At 52.6% G+C, this 21070-nt stretch overlaps 1 protein-coding gene and 1 long non-coding RNA gene across 3 annotated transcripts; both read left to right on the top strand.

Annotated features, from left to right (window-relative positions):
• Positions 1 to 474: 474 nt before the first annotated feature.
• GJA5 (gap junction protein alpha 5) lies at positions 475 to 17224 on the top strand. Of its 2 annotated transcripts, none has more exons than XM_036443054.2 (2): positions 475 to 609; positions 14296 to 17224. In XM_036443054.2, the coding sequence occupies exon 2, from the start codon at positions 14320 to 14322 to the stop codon at positions 15400 to 15402; it is 1083 nt and encodes a 360-aa protein (XP_036298947.1). In that variant the 5' UTR covers positions 475 to 609; positions 14296 to 14319; the 3' UTR covers positions 15403 to 17224. The 2 variants fall into 2 exon arrangements, with proteins under 2 accessions (XP_036298947.1, XP_036298948.1); XM_036443055.2 differs by lacking the exon at positions 475 to 609 and adding an exon at positions 9859 to 10048.
• Positions 12407 to 20471, top strand: LOC123652529. The gene is made up of 4 exons (XR_006741904.1): positions 12407 to 13788; positions 18422 to 18427; positions 19452 to 19453; positions 20460 to 20471. It is a non-coding gene; the product is annotated as an uncharacterized LOC123652529 (long non-coding RNA).
• The last annotated feature ends 599 nt before the right edge of the window (positions 20472 to 21070 follow it).

Here is a 21070-nt window from a genome sequence, read left to right as displayed (position 1 = left end):
AATTGGTGACAGCGGGCTCCCCTGCCAGCTGGCACTCAGCTCGCTGCAGTGGGCACAGTAAGAGTCCCCAGAAGACCTTTCCAGGATCCAAGGCCCTTTTATCTGAGCAGGAAAAGGATGAGGAGGGACCTCTGGGCAGTGCCAGCTTTCCCGCTCTGGCTGAGGTGGCTGAGGAGGCGGCAGAGGGTGGGCAGGCAAAGCCCAGGCTGTGCACCTCCACCCGCCTCCAGGGACCCGGGACTGGGGATCACGGGGCAAAGGCGAGCGCTGTGGCCACGATCACAGTGAGAGGGCAGCGGGGGAGGAGGAGGCTCTGCCGCCCTCAGGGGGGAACTCGGCTAGGAGAGGCTGCAAGGAGGTGGAGGAGAGAAAACTTTTTAAGTGAGCAAAGACTCCAAGAGCACAAAAGAGAGAGGGGAGGGAGGGACCCGGGGGAAGGGGGTGGAGAGAGAAAGAGTAGGAAGAGGGGGGAGGAGGGCGGGTGACAGATACGGATTCAAAAGAGGGTGGAAGAGGGACAAGTGACAGGCTGGAGAGCCGGGAGCCGTGGGCGGCCGGAGGAGAGGCCCGGAGGACTGACGCCCCGGGAGCCCCAGAACGGAGAGGAAGGTAAGGGGGCACTTGCCTCTTCAGAGGTGAGACCACCAGCTGAGGGGCAGGAGCCAGGAGGGCGAGCCCGGGGTGCAGGCTGGAGAACAGCCAGCTCCTTCTCTATGCCCTGGGCTCGTGCCCCACCCGCCGTCTGCCCTGGGATGCTGGGGTCCGAGGTGCTCAGGGGGGTGCTTTCCGAGGCCAGAGAACGGCTTCCTGGGACGCCGAGGAGCTGTGGGAAGGCGAGTGGGGGTCGCAGGAGGTGGCCCACCCCTTGAGGGGCTGCAGGGCTCCAGGGGCCACGGGACAGGGGTCCACTGGGTTGAGATGGAATTGGCCCTTTAAAAGCCCTCATTGCTTTCGGCGCGTCCCCCAGGAGGGGAATCCGTTTTGAAATGCTCTCTGCAGCATCTAGGAGAGTGTTTGGTTTTCCCCTAAGGCATGCTGGAGGCTTTAAAAATACTCCTGCTCCGTTTCCTGCGCGGACCATGCCCCACTGCGCCCTGAGAGCAATCTGGCCTGTCACTCCCTGTCCCAGGCCAGAGCCTGGGGGACCCCGAGGCGGGAGGGGCACCCGCTGGAGTGGCCTCCCCTGCGGAGCAGACAGGGCAGAGGGCTCGCGGCTGGAGACTCTGTCGGCTCCTGACCTTTCTGAGCAGGTGGCCAAGACCCGGCCTCGGTGGCCGGGAGACCTGGGCTGTGGCATTCTGAGTGACTGTCCGACCTGGGGCACAGCCTGGCACGCCCCTCCTGGCCTCAGTTTACTCATCTGTACCCGGAGGGGCGCAAAGGGGCGGGAGCCCTCTGGTTCCACTCAGCAGTAACGTCCTGCAAGGCTATATGATTCCTCAGGCTCAAGTGCAACTTAGAGAAACGGAGAAAGGGAGCCGGCATGAAGCTCTGTCCTGCCTGCACCTGGCTCCGCTCGCCCTGCCTCCCCGTCTGGCGGAGGACTCGGGGCTTGCTCCTCAGCCTCTCCGCTGGCTGTTCCCTGAGGCTGGGCCCCGGGCCTGGGGGCAGGAGGACAGTGCGGGGAGCACTGGAGGGGGAGGCAGCAGACCTGGGAGAAACGCAGCAAAAGGAAACAGAAGAGACCAAGGTGGGGCTGTGGGTTGTGGCACTCCTGTGTGCTGGAGAGGCTGGCACTCCTGTGTGCTGGAGAGGCTGGCACTCCTGTGTGCTGGAGAGGCTGGCACTCCTGTGTGCTGGAGAGGCTGGCACTCCTGTGTGCTGGGGAGGCTGGCACTTCTGTGTGCTGGGGAGGCGGGCTGGTGGCTGGGGACCCAGATGGCACTCAGAGGCACCCAGCCTAACTCTAGACCGGCGGCCACTCAGTCTCCATGGCCTCACCCCCTGCCCGGCTCACAGCCCAGCCCCTGACTCACTGCCCAGGGGACAGCTCTGAACTCTGCACCTTCCTGCAGGTTCCCTGGGGGCAGCGCCCTGGCCTGCCAGCCTGCTATCCCTCCAAGCTGCTTCCTCCCGGCAGCTGCCAAGACAGTGACCACGGAGAGCACAGCAGAGAGTGCCTGGAGGCGGTTCCCTGGTTCCAACCGGCCTTCCCCTCTTGCCCCCCGCCCCCCTGCCCCGGGCATCCCTCCCCAGACACCTGCAGCTCAGAGGCCGTGCGGGAGCATCAGTGAGCTCTTGGAAACCCAGGGTGTTCTTGCCCGGCCCCCCAAGCAGGTCTCTATGCCCGTCTCCTCGCTGCCTCCCCTCCGCCCCCCAGTGTCGGGCACTCGCACCAGGGAGTTTCTGCGATGGCCTGCCTGGCTCCTCCTGACGAATAAGGGAACAGGCTGGCAGAGGAGAGGGACTTGCTGGGGCTGCCGCAGGGAGTCGGGCTGCTCAGCTGGGCGAACGCCCGCTCGGCTCCCTTGCTCCAGGCCCCTGACTCTGCCCTGGGCTGTGGTGTCTGAGCCACCGTCCCTTCCCCAGCCTCTGCTTCTTCCTTAGCATCTCCAGTCTATGGGAAAGCGACACCTGCCTGCTACCGCTCCTTCATCATCAACACTGGCAGGGGTAGTGGGGGGTGGGGGGCCCATATAAAGGGAAGACCTGGGCGCTAGCAGCCAGCAGATGGCCACGGTGCAGGCTGGCCTCCTGGGTAACCGGCTGACCCACCGCTGGACCCAACCAGTCCAAGCAGGACAGGGAACCTGTGTGTTGAATCAGCCAGGACAGGGCCTGGAAGACCCCCAGGCCTCAGGGCCAGTGAGGCCCGGGCCCAGGTTCTGCCCTCTGACCCCAGGATGACCTCCGCCCCCGGGGATCCCCGCAGGTCTCTGTGTGAGCTGGGCCTTCTGAAGCTTGAGGACTGAGCAGACCAAAAGGGGGAGACGCTCCTTGTCCAGGAGAGCTCAGGTGTCCTGGGAGAGATGCCGGCTTCCTCTCTGCGGCCAGCAGCTGCGGCTCCCGGCACAGGACAGCTGGGCGCCACGTGGCGGGTCGGTTATTTCCGACCGGCCGACCGGCCGGCAAAGGACGGCGAGAAACCTCCAGCCTCCGCCACCCGCTCGCCCACGCGAGGAAAGGGAGTCGGGGGCTCGGGTATTGGAATAGCTCAGAGGGGCCGGGAGCGCCTGGCGCGCAGGGGAGGGAGGATGGAGAGCCTGGGCCAGTCACATCGGGTTAGCCTGCCTGCGGCGCGACCTTGGGTGGCATTTCACGTCCGGTCCTTCGTTGCTCCCTCTGCCAAAGAGTTAGTAAATGCTTCCGTGTGGGGTTGGTTAGGGTTAAGTAAAACAATTCATGGATGAGGCCCTCCCGTCAGTCAGTGCTGTGGCTCCGGGCACAATAGAACGAGGGGGCATCCAGGCCGCCCGGCCCTCGGCCCACGGGTCATCACATGGCATCGCGTGTCACGCAGAGGGCTCTCCGCCGAGAAGGCTCACTGCGGCGTGTCCCTCGGGCGTGGCTTGGTTTTACGGCCACGGGGTTTTTCTGAGACTCCTGTTGCTGACCTGGAAGCCGGGAGTCAGAAAACCCGGCTTCGCCTCTTGGCTTTGCCGCTCGCTCGCCGTTCTGTGACACGTGGGCAGGGACAAAGGCTCCGGCGACTCGAACCTGGAGCTGGAAGGGCCTTCACAGCCACCAGCTCCACCGCGGCGTTCACACCCGAGGGAACCCAGAAGGGGACTGACTTGTCTGGAGCCGTGGTCGGCAAACTGCGGCTCGAGAGCCACAGGCGGCTCTTTGGCCCCTTGAGTGTGGCTCTCCTACGAAAACACCACGGCCTGGGAGAGTCTGTTTTGAAGAAGTGGCGTTAGAAGAAGTATCAGTTTAAACAATCTGGCTCTGGAAAGACATTTCAATCGTTGTCCTGTTGATATTAGGCTCTGTTGACTTGATGGGTTTGCCGACCCCCGGGCTAGAGTCACGAAGAAACGGGTGACCCTGAAAAGAGCCTCTTCTCGGAGCCTCTGGTTCACAGAGAACTTCCAGGTTTTCCATCAAACCCGGCGGCTTCGTGGACACAGACCCTCCGGAGAGGGCAGGCGTGGCGGGGGCAGGCTGCCCCCTCTCCCCAGCCCCCGGAGAAACCTCCCATTTCTCCCCACGAAGAACGAAGCCGTTTCCAACCCGCCGCTGTGGGCGTGCCCCCAGACTGGCGATTAGGTTCAAAGTGCGGCCGCTCCCGGGAGGAAGGGCCGGCAGGAAGCTCACATTGTACGGTCGGGAGTCCACCTCCAGGCCAAGGGCTCGGGTGCAAGGCCAGTGAGGAGGCTGCTGAGGCCACTGCACCACTTCCACCAGCGAGAGGGGCCTGGTCGGAGCAGGCCCTGCACCTCCCTCTTCTCCAGCCCTGCCTCCGGGGGCCTCATTGCTGGTGAAATCACCCATGCACAGCTGAGTTAATCTCCTTCCCGTTGCCCCTGCTTCCCCTCCTCCAACACCTCCGCTTGGTGCCACACGGGGCCCTGGCTGTGCCACTCTCAGCAGCCTGCTGTCCTATCAGATTCTGCACCAAGCGAGCCAATTGGCTCACACGTGAGAGAAGTTTTTACTGGAAATCTCAGAAAAGAAAAAACAAGGAACTAGCATTACCAAGTAGCTTCTGTGCGCCAGCTACTGTTCTGGGCAATTGCACATACCCACACATGGTTTACTATCCAGGAGCAAACACACCCCCCTTTCCAGATGAGGAGGAAACAGAGAAGTTAAAGGACTTGCCCAAGGTCACTCAACCGGAGCGAGATGGAAGCAGGGTTAGACTCACCATTCCTTAGGGATCGCGCCTCCCCCTCACCTAACTAGTTCTGTTTCCTTTGTTCTCGTTATGATTTGACACAAATGGAACACCAGAGCCTGCTGCTTAGCCAGCCGGGAACCTGGCAGTGGACACGGCCTCGGCCAAGAGCACTTAATGGCTAAAAAAGGAAATAGCTTTCTATATGTGAATTCCGGCCAAATGGTGGCAGATGCTGAAAGTCTGGGAATCCTGACCACTGTGGGCGGAGGGCCCAGATGTGATCATTAATTCTGGGAGCAGTGTGTGCAAGAGGTGGCCAGCCACTGAGCCTGGCCTCTCCTGGGAAGCAGGGAAAGCCCTGCCTGGGGGGTAAGAGGCTGGGGTCTCTGGTCACAGGCTTGTCACCAGCTGTCAGTCCTAGAAGCTCTTTGATTTTCTTTCCCTTTCACAGACAGAGAAAATGTAGGCTTTGGGTCCAGGCTCAAGTGCCTTAGGCAGTCTCTGCTAGTTGTGTGACTTGGTACAAGCTTCTTAACCTCCGAGCCTCAGTTTTTCCATCTGTGCAATGGGGTAATACTTCTTTCCTAGCAAGGCTAACTGTAAGGGTTAGAAAATACAGTTGTACAGCGCTTCCCATGTGAAAAGCACTTAACTTAGTGGTACCTGTTCTTACCTAACTACCCTTGACCCTCATCTTCATCTGGTGTAAAAATAAGGGGTTGAGTTTTTATTGATCTCTAGATTTCAGCTCTACTGTACTGTGAGTCTAAGACAAGGTGGTGGGAATAATAAGGAAATGTAGTAATCATTTCATAAATATAATTTCCATTAGTAATTGTATAGCTTCTAATCCACCCCTCCGAGGACAATTAATAAAGACCTCTCAGTATTTAATTGTAATTGAATAGCTTTATTTGCCATCCTCTCCCACCCACTCCTTATAAATATTTTTTCTTCCAACATTTGAAGGAGAAAAAGTACTTAGCTTAGCGTAATCCTCTTTCTCCACTTTGCCTGCTCCTTCCCCCGTCCTTGGCCGTGGAATAACTGTCTGCCAGTGCGGTGTCTCTGAGAGGACCCCTCTGTCCGTGCTGGAACTAAATCTTTAGATAGAAAGAGGAGTTAATTATCTGCTATTGGCCAGAGTAGGAGGCAAACTGAAGTGACACGTTGTCTCAGCCATCTGTCTCTCCTTTCTCTCATCTCCATCTCCCTCTCCTCTCCATGGTGGTCAACGTTCTGACAGAATTGCCCCAACCACTTACAAATCAATTCTGACTGTGACTCACAAACATCCCGAGGCAGTCCTTCCAGGCAAAGTGGCGAGCCTTCTGTAAGGATTTGTAAGAAAGGAACTTCAGGTGATTTGGATAGTTCAGCAGGGTTGTTAAGACAGGAGCGTTCATGCTGGATTAGACAAGAGCTGGGTTTGAAGTCAGCTCTGAATAGCAGTGCTCAATTCATCCTCTTCGAGCCCTCTGCAAAGGGGACGGGATTCCTCACTGCCTCATGTGTTTGAGAGAATCCAATGAGGAAAACATATAGGAAGAAACTTGCAAGCACCTTGTATGTAGACAGGTCTCAATGAGTGTTAGCTTATTTTATTATTACTGTTACTATTATTATTACTATTACTATTACTACCTAGATTCAAATCCTCTTTTTGGGCAGCTCTGGGTTCACTAGATAAGGGAGCTGAGACTCTCCAATGATAATGGGGATCCCTGAGGTCTCTGAGGACCAAGACCACTTTCTCGTGTCATTCTCCCTGGACGTTCATTTCGGGGAGAAACTACTAGAATGAGGGGAAATCTGGAAAAGGCACATGGATGATTAAGTACAGAAAAGTTCTGAGATGGCGGTTCTATCTGGCACTGTACAAGCCACCTCTGATGTCTGACACAGCCCGGCGGCCCCACAAACACTTTCTGAACTAAAGGCTCTGACGTGATGCTGTGTCTACGGCCTCCACATAGGGAGGTCCTTTGAGTCTATTTTATAACAGAATTCTCTCAATTGGGAAGCGAGTCAACCCTGCCCCGTGGCACCTGCCACCATACAGTGAGCTGGCTTACACCGTGGAGCCGGGGGCTGTGTCTGGGACTATGAATAGCAGCCTTTGTGGGGAACCAGAGATCGGTCAGATAGCGTCCAGAACGTGCGTCACTGTCTAGAATTAGACTCAGACTCCGAGGAGTGGTCTTCACGTGTAACTTTGACAAACTCGGGTGAGCTCCCCAGGGACCCGGGGGAGGAGGCAGAGAAGGAGTGGTCCCTGCGGATGGCGTCTCTGCTGCAGACACCCGGCCCTCACCCACCCCGACCAGCAGAGGGCTCTCCCAGGGGCAGAAGAAAGGCGCAGTGACCTGTCTCCTTGATGCCCTGGCCCCCACAGTCACTGTGGAGATGCCTCTGAACCACGTTCCCAGAGAGACCCCTCTGCTGTCGTGAGGTGTTTAGAGGAACCCAAACACGGCCATTCATGAACTGTTGCTGTTTTTTAAAAGTACACTCATCGACTCTCAGGTGTGAGGCTCAACGTTAAGCAATAAGGGGAATAAAGAGGGAGGGGATTTCAGGAGCAGGATGAGATGAAGAACAAACACGGGGCTTGTCTTGAAGGGGATTCGGGTTGAGCTGGAGAGAGAATACACAGCCAGTAGAGCAAATAATTCACTTTGTAAAACTGAACTGAGTTATTCTTTTCATTAGTCCCCTCAGCACCCCACCGGTGCAAGCCACATCCAGGGAGCGTCAGAAATGTTGGCTTGACTGCATGGAAGTTGACGCCCAGGCCTTCCTACCACTACATGGCAGAGCCCTGTCTCACTCACTCGCTGCCGAGGGTGAGCAGGAGCTTTTGAAGTTCCAACGTGGGAGGCCTAAGAGCTGATGGGCTTTGTCCTTAGAGGGAAGATGGAGGGACACTTTCTGGAGTGCACCGACTGGATCAGAAACACTGGAATGAAGTCCTGGGTCTGTTCTCATTAGCCTTTGTTTCTTTGAACTTGTCTTATCTTTTCTACATGTCTCCTCCTTTGCAAAACCATCACTGCCCACAAAGTGGTTATGAGGCGTCCCCATTCAATAATAAAAATTGAGCCCAGCAGGCATGGCTCAGTGGTTAAGCATCAACCTATGAACCAGGAGGTCAATTCCCCCTCAGAGCACATGCCTGGGTTGTGGGCTCCATCCCCAGTGTGAGGTGTGCAGGAGGCAGCCGATCAATGATTCTCTCTCGTCATTCATGTTTCTATCCCTCTCACCCTCTCCCTTCCTCTCTGAAATCAATAAAAACATTTAAAGAAATATTTATCATGTACCTAATGCAATAAGTATACAAAGTAGAAGACAGGGAGTTGTACTTTTGAGAAATTTGCCAATTTGAGGGGAAAAGCTTTTCCATTGTTGAGGGCAGAAATCATGCCTAGTTTTATTAATTCTATAGCTATCATTGAATCTATTATGTGGCAGGCCTGGTACTTCTTAGGTATTATTTTCAGTACCTGGAACAGTGATTGACACATAGTAGGAACTCCAGAAAGTACTTTCGAATTGGCTGATAGCAAGAAACTTTTGGAGAACAAGTGTAAGGCAGCATATAACTAAGCCTGAGAATGTACCCTACTTGCTGGGTGGTAATTTAGTCTTCAGAGTTCAGGAGACATCAGAGAGGGCTGAGGTCAACTTGAGGAGTCTTCTCCATTGTCTACTTAGACGTGTGGGGTCAGAGGAAGAGGTCCTGATGAGTGTATGCTAACCTGGATTGCTCTAAAATGATTTTTTTTTTGGAAACATTGGCTGCACAGGGAGGCAACAGTGCTAACATGAGGAGGAGCACTGAGCTGGAAACGAAGATACCTTCGATACCAGAACGTTCTTTCTTGCCATGTATTGCATGAAGTAAGGTTACAAAATGATTCATGTTCACAATACACCAAAGCCTTCATTGGCCTTTTCCATCTTATCCAAGAGTCATGTCTTGTTACCAAACAAGTCCTCTGTGGATTCCTCCAAAACTTTTGCTTTGTCCCAAGCTATGACACATGGAAAGAGGATGTGGAAGGTTTAGTAGTGAAGAACCTTCAGAGCTGGGATGCTCTTGTCCAGTTTCTAGGGACCACCTCCTCTTGGCTGGGTCGCTTCAGAGGTGGTATGGGCTGCAAAGGGCTGTAGAACTCGGTTTTCCAGAGCTCTCTGCCGGGCCCTGCTCTAAGGAGGCCCTCCTCAACCCCCTGACCTAGAGTTAGCCTCCCGCCATATATTCCTGTACTGCCCTGTACTTCCTTAATAGCAACACATCACATTTTACTGCAGTTATGGGTTTAATTTCTCCACCTCATGAAGGAAAATAAGGGCAGGCAAGCTCAGAAAAGACAGGGAGTCCTTGTTTGTCTTTTATTGCTGTTGTTTGTTTGTTTATTCAAATGTATCTTTATTGTTTTTTTTAATGTATTTTTATTGATTTTTTACAGAGAGGAAGGGAGAGAGATAGAGAGTTAGAAACATCGATGAGAGAGAAACATTGATCAGCTGCCTCCTGCACACTCCCCCCTGGGGATGTGCCCTCAACCAAGGTACATGCCATTGACCGGAATCGAACCTGAGACCCTCCAGTTTGCAGCCAATGCTCTATCCACTGAGCCAAACCAATTAGGGCTCAAGAGTATCTTTATTGTTGAAAGTATGGTGCATGTCCCCTTTTTTCCTCATTGACCCCCTCCAACACCTCCCCTCCCCCCCAGGCCTTTCCAAGCTTCTTGGGCTAAGGTTGTGGGAGAGCCAAAGGGGACTTAGTGTAGTTAGAAAACTGACTTCAGTCGGTGATCTTTCACTTTATAAACTGAGCAGCTGGTACGTGGTAACAATTTTAAGTTTTTCTGACCTTGCCTGAGTCACTCAGGAAGTCACAAACCAGAGGTCTTTCACCCTGTTTGCTGCCACCAAGGCCTTGTGGGGTAGCCCCACCCCACGCCGCCCTGGCCAGTTTTCTCTTATTGTTTCCTGAGGAGCCATCATTTCCAACCCTGCCTTTCTGAGATTCCATGATGTTCCCTTCTGTCCCTGCTTCACTCCTTCCGGGTGACCCACCAAGTCTGCAACAAAGACTATTGGCAGACCAAACCAGAGCATCACATTCTTTGCCTGAAACTATTTTACACTTCCCTGGGGACTTGCAAGGAATAAGTGACAGAGTCGGAAGATCAGAGAAAAAGTCTTCGGGGCCTGAGGAAGTTTGTAAAACGTGCCCCAAATCCTGCAAGTGTACGACATTTGTTTCTTCCTTTCTTTTCACTCACTTTGTATTTGCATCTGTTTTCCTCCCCCCTCCTCCCTTCTGCTTTCCCCTCTGTTTCTCTCTTCTTCTTCTTTGTAATTTTTCTACTTGCTCTTTCTCTTTTTTCCCCCCCCCCCATTATTGTTCTTCCCCACCACTGTCCTTGCTGGTAATGGCTGCCTTTTATTCAGTCCTTACATACTGAGCAATATGCTGAGTGCTCTGTACCCACCACCTCATAATGCTCTTTGAGATAATGTACCATTTTGCAGGTGAGGTTATTGAGACACAAACCCAATTACTTCTCCAAGCTCAGCAGATAACAGGGATTTGAGTTCCAATTAGCTAACCCCCAAGCCACCTTCTCTTAATCGATACATGGTATGTTTTTCTCCATTTCCAACTCCCCCTCGTCTTTTACCTCTTTTCATTCCTCCTCGTGCTCTTCATCCTCTCTCCTTCTCTCCCACCCCCTTCTCTTCCTCACCACATCCTGGTCCCCACACTTGTGTGCCTGACCCTGAAGGTGCTGAGCACTGTGCACGTGCCCAGAGAGATGACAGCCCGTTTAAACTCTTATCTAATCGGGCATTTTCCTTCTGAGCAAACGCTTCACGTTTTCCCACATTGTCTGATCCAAACCAGAGGAAAGGCCTCAAGACCAGGCTGGGCCTTTGATATGGAGAGGAAGAGAGATAAGGCCCTTTCCGCTCAGCATGGATTCCCTCATTCCCAGAGACTATGTGCTCTCAGGGCTGGGGAACGTGAAGGGAGGTAAGAGGTATTGGTGGATCTCTATCAAGGAATCAGCTCAGGAGCCAAAGAAACCCGGGCCATGAAATGTGGCACTTCCACCCACTCCTTCCTCACATGTATAAAGACCGGGGCATACTGGCAGCAAAAATGTGAAGATCAAGGTTTGAGCTTGACAATCTGTTTTTTTTTAATTTTTTAAAAAAATATATATTTTATTGATTTTATTCAGAGAGGAAGAGAGAGGGATAGAGAGCTAGAAACATTGATGAGAGAGAATCATCGATCAGCTGCCTCTTGCACACCCCCTACTGGGGATGTGCCTGCAACCAAGGTACATGCCCTTGACCGGAGTCGAACCCGGGACCCTTCAGTTCCCAAGCCAACGCTCTATCCACTGAGCCAAACTGGTCTCGCCAGAGCTTGACAATCTTTAATGCCACATCAGAGTCTGAGGTTTTATGATTCTAAGAATATTCCTCCTCTCTCCTATCCTCCCCTCACTTTCTTTTCCTTTTGTCATTTGGTTGATTAGAATTGGTTAGAAACTTGCCCTGCCTGGTATGGCTCAGTTGGTTGAACATCATCCCATGCACCAAAGGCCACTGGTTTGATTCCTGGTCAGGGCACATATCTGGGTTGTGGGTTCAATTTCTGACCAGAGTACATGTGAGAGTCAACTGGTCCATGTTTCTCTCTCACATCAACATTTCTTTCTCTCTCACATCAACCTTTCTCTCTCTCTCTCTCTCTCTCTCTCTCTCTCTCTCTCTCTCTCTCTCTCCCCTTCTCCCTCTCCCTTCCTCTCTCTAAACAAATATTTAAAAATCAATGAATATATACAGAGAATTGATTAGAAGCTTAAGCCATAGGACATTTATTGTTCATCAATAAGAATTCTAGAGGTAGGAGATTCAGTGGTTTCAGAGGCCTCAGGGCACTATCTGCTATTTCTGAGATCCTCTGGGCAACTTCAGACATCTTGGCTCACACAGCCCTGTCCACGGGCAGGAAGGGGTGGGGGTAGGGAGGACTTCTTCAGAGGCTCCCTCCGTTTACTGAGGGTTGGAAAAACATTTCCTAGAGCATTCCCTCCACATCGGTCTCTCGCCACCCCTCAATGACCTGAACTAGATGCAGTGGAGACTGAAAAAGTGACCTCTGCCCTTTCACCCTACTGATGGGACCAAGGAAAGGAATAGGGACTGAGATCGCCTCTGGGTAGGAAACACCAGTGCTTGAAACCCCTTTCTTAATTCACTCAACAAAAATATACTAAGTGATAGATTAAATAGAGAAGGTAGCCGGAGACAGGGATGGCTACCTTTATTGGAGAGAAGGGTACCCCTGCTGGCTGCTTCCAGAGAAAGGGGGTGGAAGAGAGCGAGGCTGGGGTACAAGCACCTTTAAGGATAGGGGGCAAGGCTTAGGGCACTCAGCACACACTGATTGGTGATTAAGGACCTAGGGACTTAGGAATCAGGGGCTTAGGGTATTGGCAGGTGCTGATTGGTGGTTCAGAGCTCAGGAATGTCTGGCCACAGGTGGGGTTTACGTCTGTCCATCAACTGGAGGAAGAGAGGATCTATCACTAAGCACCCACTCTAGGCCAGGCTCTGGGTCAGGTGATGGTGATACAGAGGAAAAGACAGTCCCTGGTCTCCATGAACCCTGACTGGAAGAACACAGCCAAACAAGGATTACAAAACAAGACGGCAAGTGTAGGGGAGGAGTGAGTGTCCCCAGGGCCACCGAAGGAGCTGAAGAGGCTCAGCCTGAGAGAGCAGAGAGGGTAGAAGCAGCCACGGCTGGGTCAATTCTGAAGGGTACATGGGATTCAGCTGGGATGGAGGGGGGCTATCGGAGGTGGTTTGGAGGAGGACATCTGGGAATCTTTCCGACTTGGCATGGTGGGATAAAGGCAACTAAAAGGGACAGGCAGGAAATGAGGTTGAGAAGCAAGCAGGGGCCTAACGAGGGAAGGTTTTGTATGGGACATAAGGGATTGGGGCCTTAATCTAGATGTGAGCGTGAGCAGGTCAGAAACTGGTGGGTGGGTACCTTCTGTGTGTGTGTGCAGGAGGCCAAGCCAAGCTGTACAGCTGCAATGGCGCTGAGGTGCAGGAGACCCACACTGCCCACTGCTTGCAGCTGGGGAACCTGAGCAGTCATCTGTGATACCTACCTGGTGTGACCCAAGACGTTTTATTCGCTACCGCCCAATACACCTGGTCCATACTGGATGGTTCTGATGATTAGAGAATGTTTCCTGAGGGGGGCTGCATTTGGCACTTGCTCTTTTCTCCTCCACCTAATCCTGCCCTCTGGAAACATAAAAGTTTTGTTTTCCACCTAACAGCCATTCAAACACATTTGTGGTATTTCAACATATCACATTGTTGGGTACACAGGTCCTAATCTTGCCCAACTCAGCCAGCTGTTGGGTCCAAGCCCCTCTGCGAGGGACTGGACCTCCTTAGATGCCAGGTGGTAGATGGAGAAGGTATAAGAAGTCATGGATATATAACAGTCTTCATTACAGGCCAAATAGCCATTGCTTACAAGGAGCCCTTAGACAAAACAGCTCTTCAAAGTAGAATCCCATAGGCAGGCAGCTGCACATTGACTGACTCATAAATACATCTTTCCCATAAAGTAGCCTCCAACATAAGAGCTACACAAGAGCTATTATTAGAGCTACGGCCTCAGGCTAGGGGCTAATCCAGGAGCCTCACATAGTAGCAGCTGAATACTGCCGGTTGGTCAGTGGCAACTTATATACAAGCACAAACAAACTTAAGCGTAAGAAGCTTTATGCCAAATAGTGACCTGAATATTATTTGAATTACAGAAGGGTACGCTGGCACAGTGCAGAGATTGCTACATCCTTGCTTTTGCACCTACATATAGCAATTTAACCTTGAACATTCTGATTAAGATCCCCACTCTCAGAGTGGCCTTGAACATCCGGGGTGTAGCTCTGGTGTAACTCTTGCCATCCCCATTTCAGAGGCAAGGAACAGACTCAGAGAGTTTGTGCCAAGTCACATTTTCATATTTGCAAGACTCCGGGTCTTGTTCTTGGCCAGACTGCCTCAGAATCACCTGGTCTGCATATCGCAAATCCAGATTTGGGGGGAGGGGGGAAGACTCCAGACCCACTGAAGTAGAATCTCTGGGGGAAAGAGCACAACATCCACGTTGTAACACACATCTCAGTTCATTTCTAGATCCATTGGAGTGTGGGAACCATGCTCTGGTCATGCTACTCTAACCACTTCTCATCTCTTTCTTTGTATTTTGCTGGGGGGAGAGAAGAGAGCCGGGGGGAAGAGAGCTTTTTAGCTCTCTTTGAATTTGACGTATTCCTTGCACATTCTTAGAGCACGCAACTGGTATGCATCAGTGGCCTCCCAGGGCAGGACTGGAGCTCCCAGACTTTGGCGGAAGCACCCTACTCCTCTTCTGCCCCTCTTTGCAGGTGTCTGCCCTCTGCTGAGCCACCATGAGCGACTGGAGCTTCCTGAGAGAGTTCCTGGAGGAGGTGCACAAGCACTCCACAGTGATCGGCAAGGTCTGGCTCACGGTGCTCTTCATCTTCCGCATGCTGGTGCTGGGCACGGCGGCCGAGTCCTCCTGGGGCGATGAGAAGGCCGACTTCCAGTGCGACACCATGCAGCCGGGCTGCGAGAACGTGTGCTACGACCAGGCCTTCCCCATCTCGCACATCCGCTACTGGGTGCTGCAGATCATCTTCGTGTCCACGCCGTCGCTCGTGTACATGGGCCACGCCATCCACACGGTGCGCACGCAGGAGAAGCGCCGGCTGCGCGAGGCCGCCCACGGGGCCGGGGAGGGCCAGGCCGCCGGCCCCTACGGGTACCCGGCGGCCGAGAAGACGGAGCTGTCCTGCTGGGAGGAGGCCAACGGGAAGGTCGTCCTCCGGGGCACGCTGCTCAACACCTACGTGTGCAGCATCCTGATCCGCACCACCATGGAGGTGGCCTTCATCGTGGGCCAGTACCTGCTCTACGGGATCTTCCTGGACACGCTGCACGTCTGCCGCCGCAGCCCCTGCCCGCACGCCGTCAACTGCTACGTGTCGCGGCCCACGGAGAAGAACGTGTTCATCGTGTTCATGTTGGCCGTGGCCGGGCTGTCCCTCTTCCTCAGCCTGGTCGAGCTCTACCACCTGGCCTGGAAGAAGCTCAGGCCGCGGCTGGCCCACGCGGGGCAGGGCAGGGCCGAGTGCCAGCTGCCCGGCCCCTCCGCGGGCGAGGCCCCGGGCTGCACGCCGCCCCCCGACTTCAGCCAGTGCCTGGAGAACGGTCCCGGGGGCAAGTTCTTCAGCCCCTTCAGCAATAGGATGGCCTCCCAGCAGAACACAGACAACCTGGCCGCCGAGCAGGTGCACGGCCAGGAGCAGATGCCCGGGGAGGGCTTCCTTCACATCCTCTACGCCCAGAAGCCCAAGGTGCCCAACGGCAGTGGCTCCCCGGGGCATGGCCTCCCCCAGGGCTACCAGAGGGACAAGCGCCGGCTCAGCAAGGCCAGCAGCAAGGCCAGGTCAGACGACCTCTCGGTGTGACCCGCCCGTGTGGGGGGCCAGGACCAGGTGGGGACCACGGGGGCTCGGAGAAGGAAGAGGGGTTCTTCCGACCCCACCTGTCCCTTCTCATCACCGCTCTGCTCCTTTTGGGCCAGGGCTGTCCGAGAACTAGCCAGGCCTCTGTCTCTTCCCCATCCTCTGCCCGGTTCCCTCAGTGGACACTCTCAGGTTACCGTGCTCGCTGAACAGGGGGGCGTAAGGGAAGGGAACCTAGCCAGAGAGGCAGGCTAATTCTCTCCATACCAGCCACACGCCAGAGGGTCCTCCCCGTCTCTGTGGCTCCTGTGAACTGAGTGCCCTTCCTCCTGCAAGGAAGGCCCCGGAGCTGCCAGCCAGGAAAGAGCATGAGCCACGGAACTTGCATGAGGAGCGCTCTCGAATCTGTGGTTTCCACGGGCCACGCCGTGGAGGCAGTGAGGTTGCCAGGGGCCCCCTCAGCTGCCACTGCCTCTGCCTCTGCCCAGTCTTACCTAAAAAGAGGTCCTTGGAGCTTGCCCAGTCGCCTCGACTTTACAAGTGCCTTGGAATGTCTGCCTGGCAAATGTCTCCCCTTTGCTGGGCCAGGGGGTGCACGCTCCCCCCTGGAGCCGCTGTGCACAGACCCGCTGGAATTCCTGTAACCACCTGTCCTGTCCCTCCTTACAGGTCAGCCCGATGACAGAAACCCTCCCCTCCAGGCCACCCGTGGCTGCTCCCCCAGCGCTCCCCTAAAGGCCTGACCAACCAGCGGGCCGGGGAGCCATCGTCCTCGCTCAGATCCCGACCAGATCCCCAGCCACAGAGGCCAGGGGAATCTCCCCAGGTCTGATTAAAACAACAAGAACATTGCGCTTCTCAGATGCCCCTTGGGGGGAAAAAAGCAAGTCTGCTGTGAAGATGAAAATTAAAAGAGGAGAGAAAATACTGGAAAATGATTCTTTTTCTTCCTATTTATTTCCCTTGCTGACTGCCAATTAGAGTGCCAGAAGAGGGATGATGACAGCGATGGAAGCCCCCAGATCCTTCTGCCCCTGAGGAGGGCATAGTCATCGAGGGGAAACGCCAGATCTCGTGGCAGGGTTCTCATTTAAGAGCACAGAGATCCCTGTGTCCTGATGAAACCACCAGGAGGCGACTTCCGAGAAGCCCTCTCTGCCCAGGGACTGGCCTGGTTTCTCTATTCAGTCCATCCCTGATGGGTTGCCATTTTGGATGACGGTCAAGGATGCTCAGAATTGGACTCTGAGATGTATAGGGGAATGGTTACTTTTAACAAAGTGTGTGTGTGTGTGTGTGTGTGTGTGTGCACGTGCATGCACGCACACTCATGCACGCTGATGGGGTGGGTGAAGGGAAAAGGAGGTCTGACATGAGGAAAGGAAACCTTGGAGAAACCTGTTCTTTCCCCTCCCCCTCAGGTGCCTCCCAGAGGGGCGAGCCGCATTGTCTTCAGCGTCATCAGCCCAAATGGATGGGCATGAGGGGTTGGGACAGGAGGGTGTGGGCTCAGACGGAGGCTGGGCCCGTAGCTCACCTGGCCATCTCCTGGCCCCTCTGCTGGTGTTTGGAAGCTATTGGTGGGTGCAAAGAAGGCTGATGGCAGAGGGAACTGACTGTGATACACTCTTATCTATTGTCCGGCGCTGGCCTCAAGACTTTCCAAAACAAAGCACAAAAGACGCTCTCTCCTTCCATCTCTGAAATCTTTGTCTTGTGAAATGTGTGTTTTTGATTTAGAGATGCTGTGAGATCAGTTTTTTTGATGATGGGAAAAAGAAAATATCATGTGCCGTTTGTCTTAATAAAGTCTGGCTCTCTGTTTCTCTCTCCTTGTGTCTCTTCCGTGCTGTGACTGCAGGAGAAGGATGGCAGACTTGGTGGGGGAGGGGAGCACGTGGGCCCCACGCACCAGCCGGTCAGTAAAGCCTAGAGCTTTCCAGTCGGACATGCAAGGGTTGAAGTTCCCCCTGCTGACTGACAGCTGGAGTCCAGCAAGCTGCTTGATCTCTGAGCCTTGGTTTCCCCAGCTGTAAACTGAATCTAGTCATTTCTGCCTCATAGGGTGGTTAAGTGAGAAACGTCACAAAGAATTGAGCAGAGTGCCTGGGAAATAATAATCCGGCATTAGGTGGTAACTGTTGGCATGGTTGCTACTATTATCTTTAGGATTTTTGTTATTATGTTGAATATATTGTATTTGAAAATCTGCTATGCTAAGAGATGATCCCAGAACTTCCCTTTGGGAACCTCACAATCTCCCTAAGGTGGTCAAATTAACTCACATAGAGGAAACAATTAGAATAGAATTAAACGGGAATTCACTTATTGTTAATCTAAGAATCACAAGGCTCAAAAAAAAAAAAAATGATACCGATGGAAAAACTGCATAGAAAGGAGAGCCCCTCCTTCCCTGAGCCTTAAAGAGTAGCTGAGGCTTCAGAGGAGCAAAAATCTCAAGTGCGAATAGGCCTTGGTATCGCATCTACTGACATGGAAACTGAGGGTTAAGATTTCTTGGTAGCGGGGCAGCTTTTCGCTGGCCTTTCTGATTGGGACCATATCTTTATGAAAGAGGAGAGATGATTCTTGCCCCAAAAGGGTCAGGAACCACCCTGCCCTTCACCCACAGATGGGTGCCATTTCCTAGAGAAAGAACAGAGGCTGGGAACAACTAGCAGTGCTGTCTGGGCTGCCAGTCAGTCTTGTTTGTCAGGGAAGGAAAACCTTTTTAAAAAGGGTGGCAGAGCCCTAACCGGTTTGGCTCAGTGGATAGAGCGTCGGCCTGCAGACTGAAAGGTCCCAGGGTTGCGGGCACATCCCCAGTGGGGGGTGTGCAGGAGGCAGCTGATCAATGTTTCTCTCTCATCGATGTTTCTGACTATCTCCCTTCCTCTCTGTAAAAACCAATAATATATATATATATATATATATATATATATATATATATATATATATATTTTTTTTTTTTTTTTTTTTTTAAAGGGGTCGGCAGAGAGTACCCATGTGACTCAGTATTGAGACTCTGGTGCAGTGGCCTCTGTCCAAGGGCCAGGCGCCTGCCCAGAGGTGTCATAGTCCAACTGGAAAAAGCATCTGGATCCCCTTTTTCCTCCCAGAAAAAAAAAAGAAAAGAAAAAAAAGAGTGCATCTCGTGGTTTTATAAACATAGCTGTTAACGCTTAACAGTTTACATCACACCCAGACTGCACCCGCCAAGGGACTTGTTTTACAGTGACTTCAACCTCATGTCTCTCCTCTCACCTCCTCTTTCCTCCCCACAACGGTTCACCAATTAAGATGGCAAGCTGAATAATAATATAGTGAACACACTAAATTGTAGGCTCCTTTCCTTACTGTCCTTCCTCCAGCGCCAGGTAAGATCAGCGTGTCTGCCTTGGTGTTTTGTTCCTATGGCTAAAGTGCTCACGTGGTTAAACTGTTACCAACTCTTCTACAAAGAATCACACTAGGAGTGAGTTTCAGACTTCTCCCTAAAAGCAAATCTTGAGGGCAGGGAGGAAAACGAAAGCACAAAGGCACCGGCACCTTGCAGGTGTCTCGAAGGGCCGCTTCCTGGATGCGGAGACCAAGAGAACAGCTGCCCGCCTCCCAGTCCCTGGTAGATCCTGGAAGCCCCCATCGTTGGCCTGAGTATTGCCCTTGACACTGAGCAGACTTTACAAATAATATGTAAGTAGAATAGGATCAGGGGTTTTACTTCTGTTGGTCACTAATGGGCAACAGAAATGGGGATGGTCTATACATTTTTTTATTATCGTTTCAATTGGAAAAGAGAAAGACGCTCATTCCACAAGCATTTATGAGTGCCAAGAAGGAAACAGACAGGGGGCTGGCAAAGGTGGGTGGGCAGGAAGTCCTGTCTGAGGACGCAACACGGATGCCGAGATCTGCCTGTGAGAAGAAGCCAGGCATGAGGAACCCCGATTCCTGCCAGGAGACCCCAGGAGACAGCAGCCCTCACCGCTCTTTGGCCCCTGGAGTGTGGCTCTTCCACAAAATACCACGGCCTGGGGGAGTCTATTTTGAAGAAGTGGCATTAGAAGAAGTTTAAGTTTAAAAAATTTGGCTCTCCAAAGAAATGTCAATCGTTGTGCTGTTGATATTTGGCTCTGCTGACTAATGAGTTTGCCGGCCACTGCCTTAAGCCAAAGGAATGCCCAAGCATGAGCCGCCCAGGCACCCCCTCAGGCACGGTGAGTCGGGGGATGGTTTTGGTGTGGAGCCTTTGGAATGACCCCAGCTGGCACTCACCTCCTTCACCCACATGTAAGGCCAGCACAACCCTGGGGGCCATGGCCTGGAAACATGTCCCTTCAGCTTAGCTGACCTTTCTGTCGCTCTGATCAAGGACCTGGGATGGGCACATTGTCTTCCCAACAAGGGCTTCCCCAGACAGAAACCCAGGCCCTGCCCGAACCGGGTCAGGACCTCCTCGCCTGGGCACTGCCCCTGGGCACAGGCAGCGGGGCATGCAAGCGGTTCCACGTCCTTCTGGGTGGGCCTTTTCTCCAAACGGGCTTAAATATAACGTGAAGGGGTTAAACTTACAAATGCTTGGGGTAGAATTGCACGTGTGGAAACCAGTGGAACAACCTGTATAGGGCATGTGGCTGGGGAAAAGTCAATTAAAACCCTCCCACAGTCCTGCTGGTGTGGCTCAGTGGTCGAGTGCCAACCTATGAACCAGGAGGTCCTGGTTCCATTTCCGGTCAGTCAGGGCACATGCCGGTTGCAGGCTCCATCCCAGTGTAGAGCATGTAGGAGGCAGCCGACCAATGATTCTCTCTCATCACTGATGTTTCTCTCTCTCTCCCTCTCCCTTCCTCTCTGAGATCAATAATAAAAATATATATATTTTTTTAAGAACCCACATATTTTGGTAATAATTATAAAATAAGCTTGTATTTGTTAAGTTTTCTAGGTGTTTTTTCTAAGAGATTTTATTTTATTTTTTTAACAGACTTTATGAATTACTGTTTCATCCTTACAGTAGTCATATGAGGCCAGATGACCCCACTTTACAGAAAAGGAGACAGAAGGGCCCTTACTGGTTTGTCTCAGTGGATAGAATGTCGGCCTGTGGACTGAAAGGTTCCAAGTTCAATTCTGGTCAAGGGCATGTACCTTGATTGTGGGTACATCCCCAGTAGGGAGTGTGCAGGAGACACCTGATCAGTATTTCTCTCTCATCAGTGTTTCTGATTTTCTATCCTTCTCCTTTCCTCTCTGAAAAAAAAATCAACTATATATATATATATATATATATATATATATATATATATATATATATATATTTTTTTTTTTTTTTTTTTTTTTTTTTTAAAGAAAAGGTGACAGAAGGATAAGGATTCTGTGAGCTGCATAGCTAGTAGGTGGTGGAACTGGGATTCAAACGCCATCTTGCTGTCTACAGCAGGCTTCCCTTGAGTGCTCACCTTAGAGTCTTAAAAGGCAAGATACAGAATCATATGGACACCCTGATGACAATGCGAACAGACAGGCACTGGTAAGAACAGAGCGGAAAGGAAGGAAGGTGACAGCGGTTGTGCCAGAGGGTGGATCAGTGGGGGTGCTGTAATTCTCTTTGTTTTCTAAACTAGGTTAATGTTATGCTTTTTGTAATAAAAACATTTAAAATATACACTGA

This window comes from Pipistrellus kuhlii, unplaced genomic scaffold (genome assembly GCF_014108245.1).
Source record: "Pipistrellus kuhlii isolate mPipKuh1 unplaced genomic scaffold, mPipKuh1.p scaffold_m20_p_18, whole genome shotgun sequence".
NCBI classification, from domain to species: domain Eukaryota; kingdom Metazoa; phylum Chordata; class Mammalia; order Chiroptera; family Vespertilionidae; genus Pipistrellus; species Pipistrellus kuhlii.
Note: the sequence above shows the minus strand (reverse complement) of the source record. Positions and strands in the feature narration are given on the sequence as shown.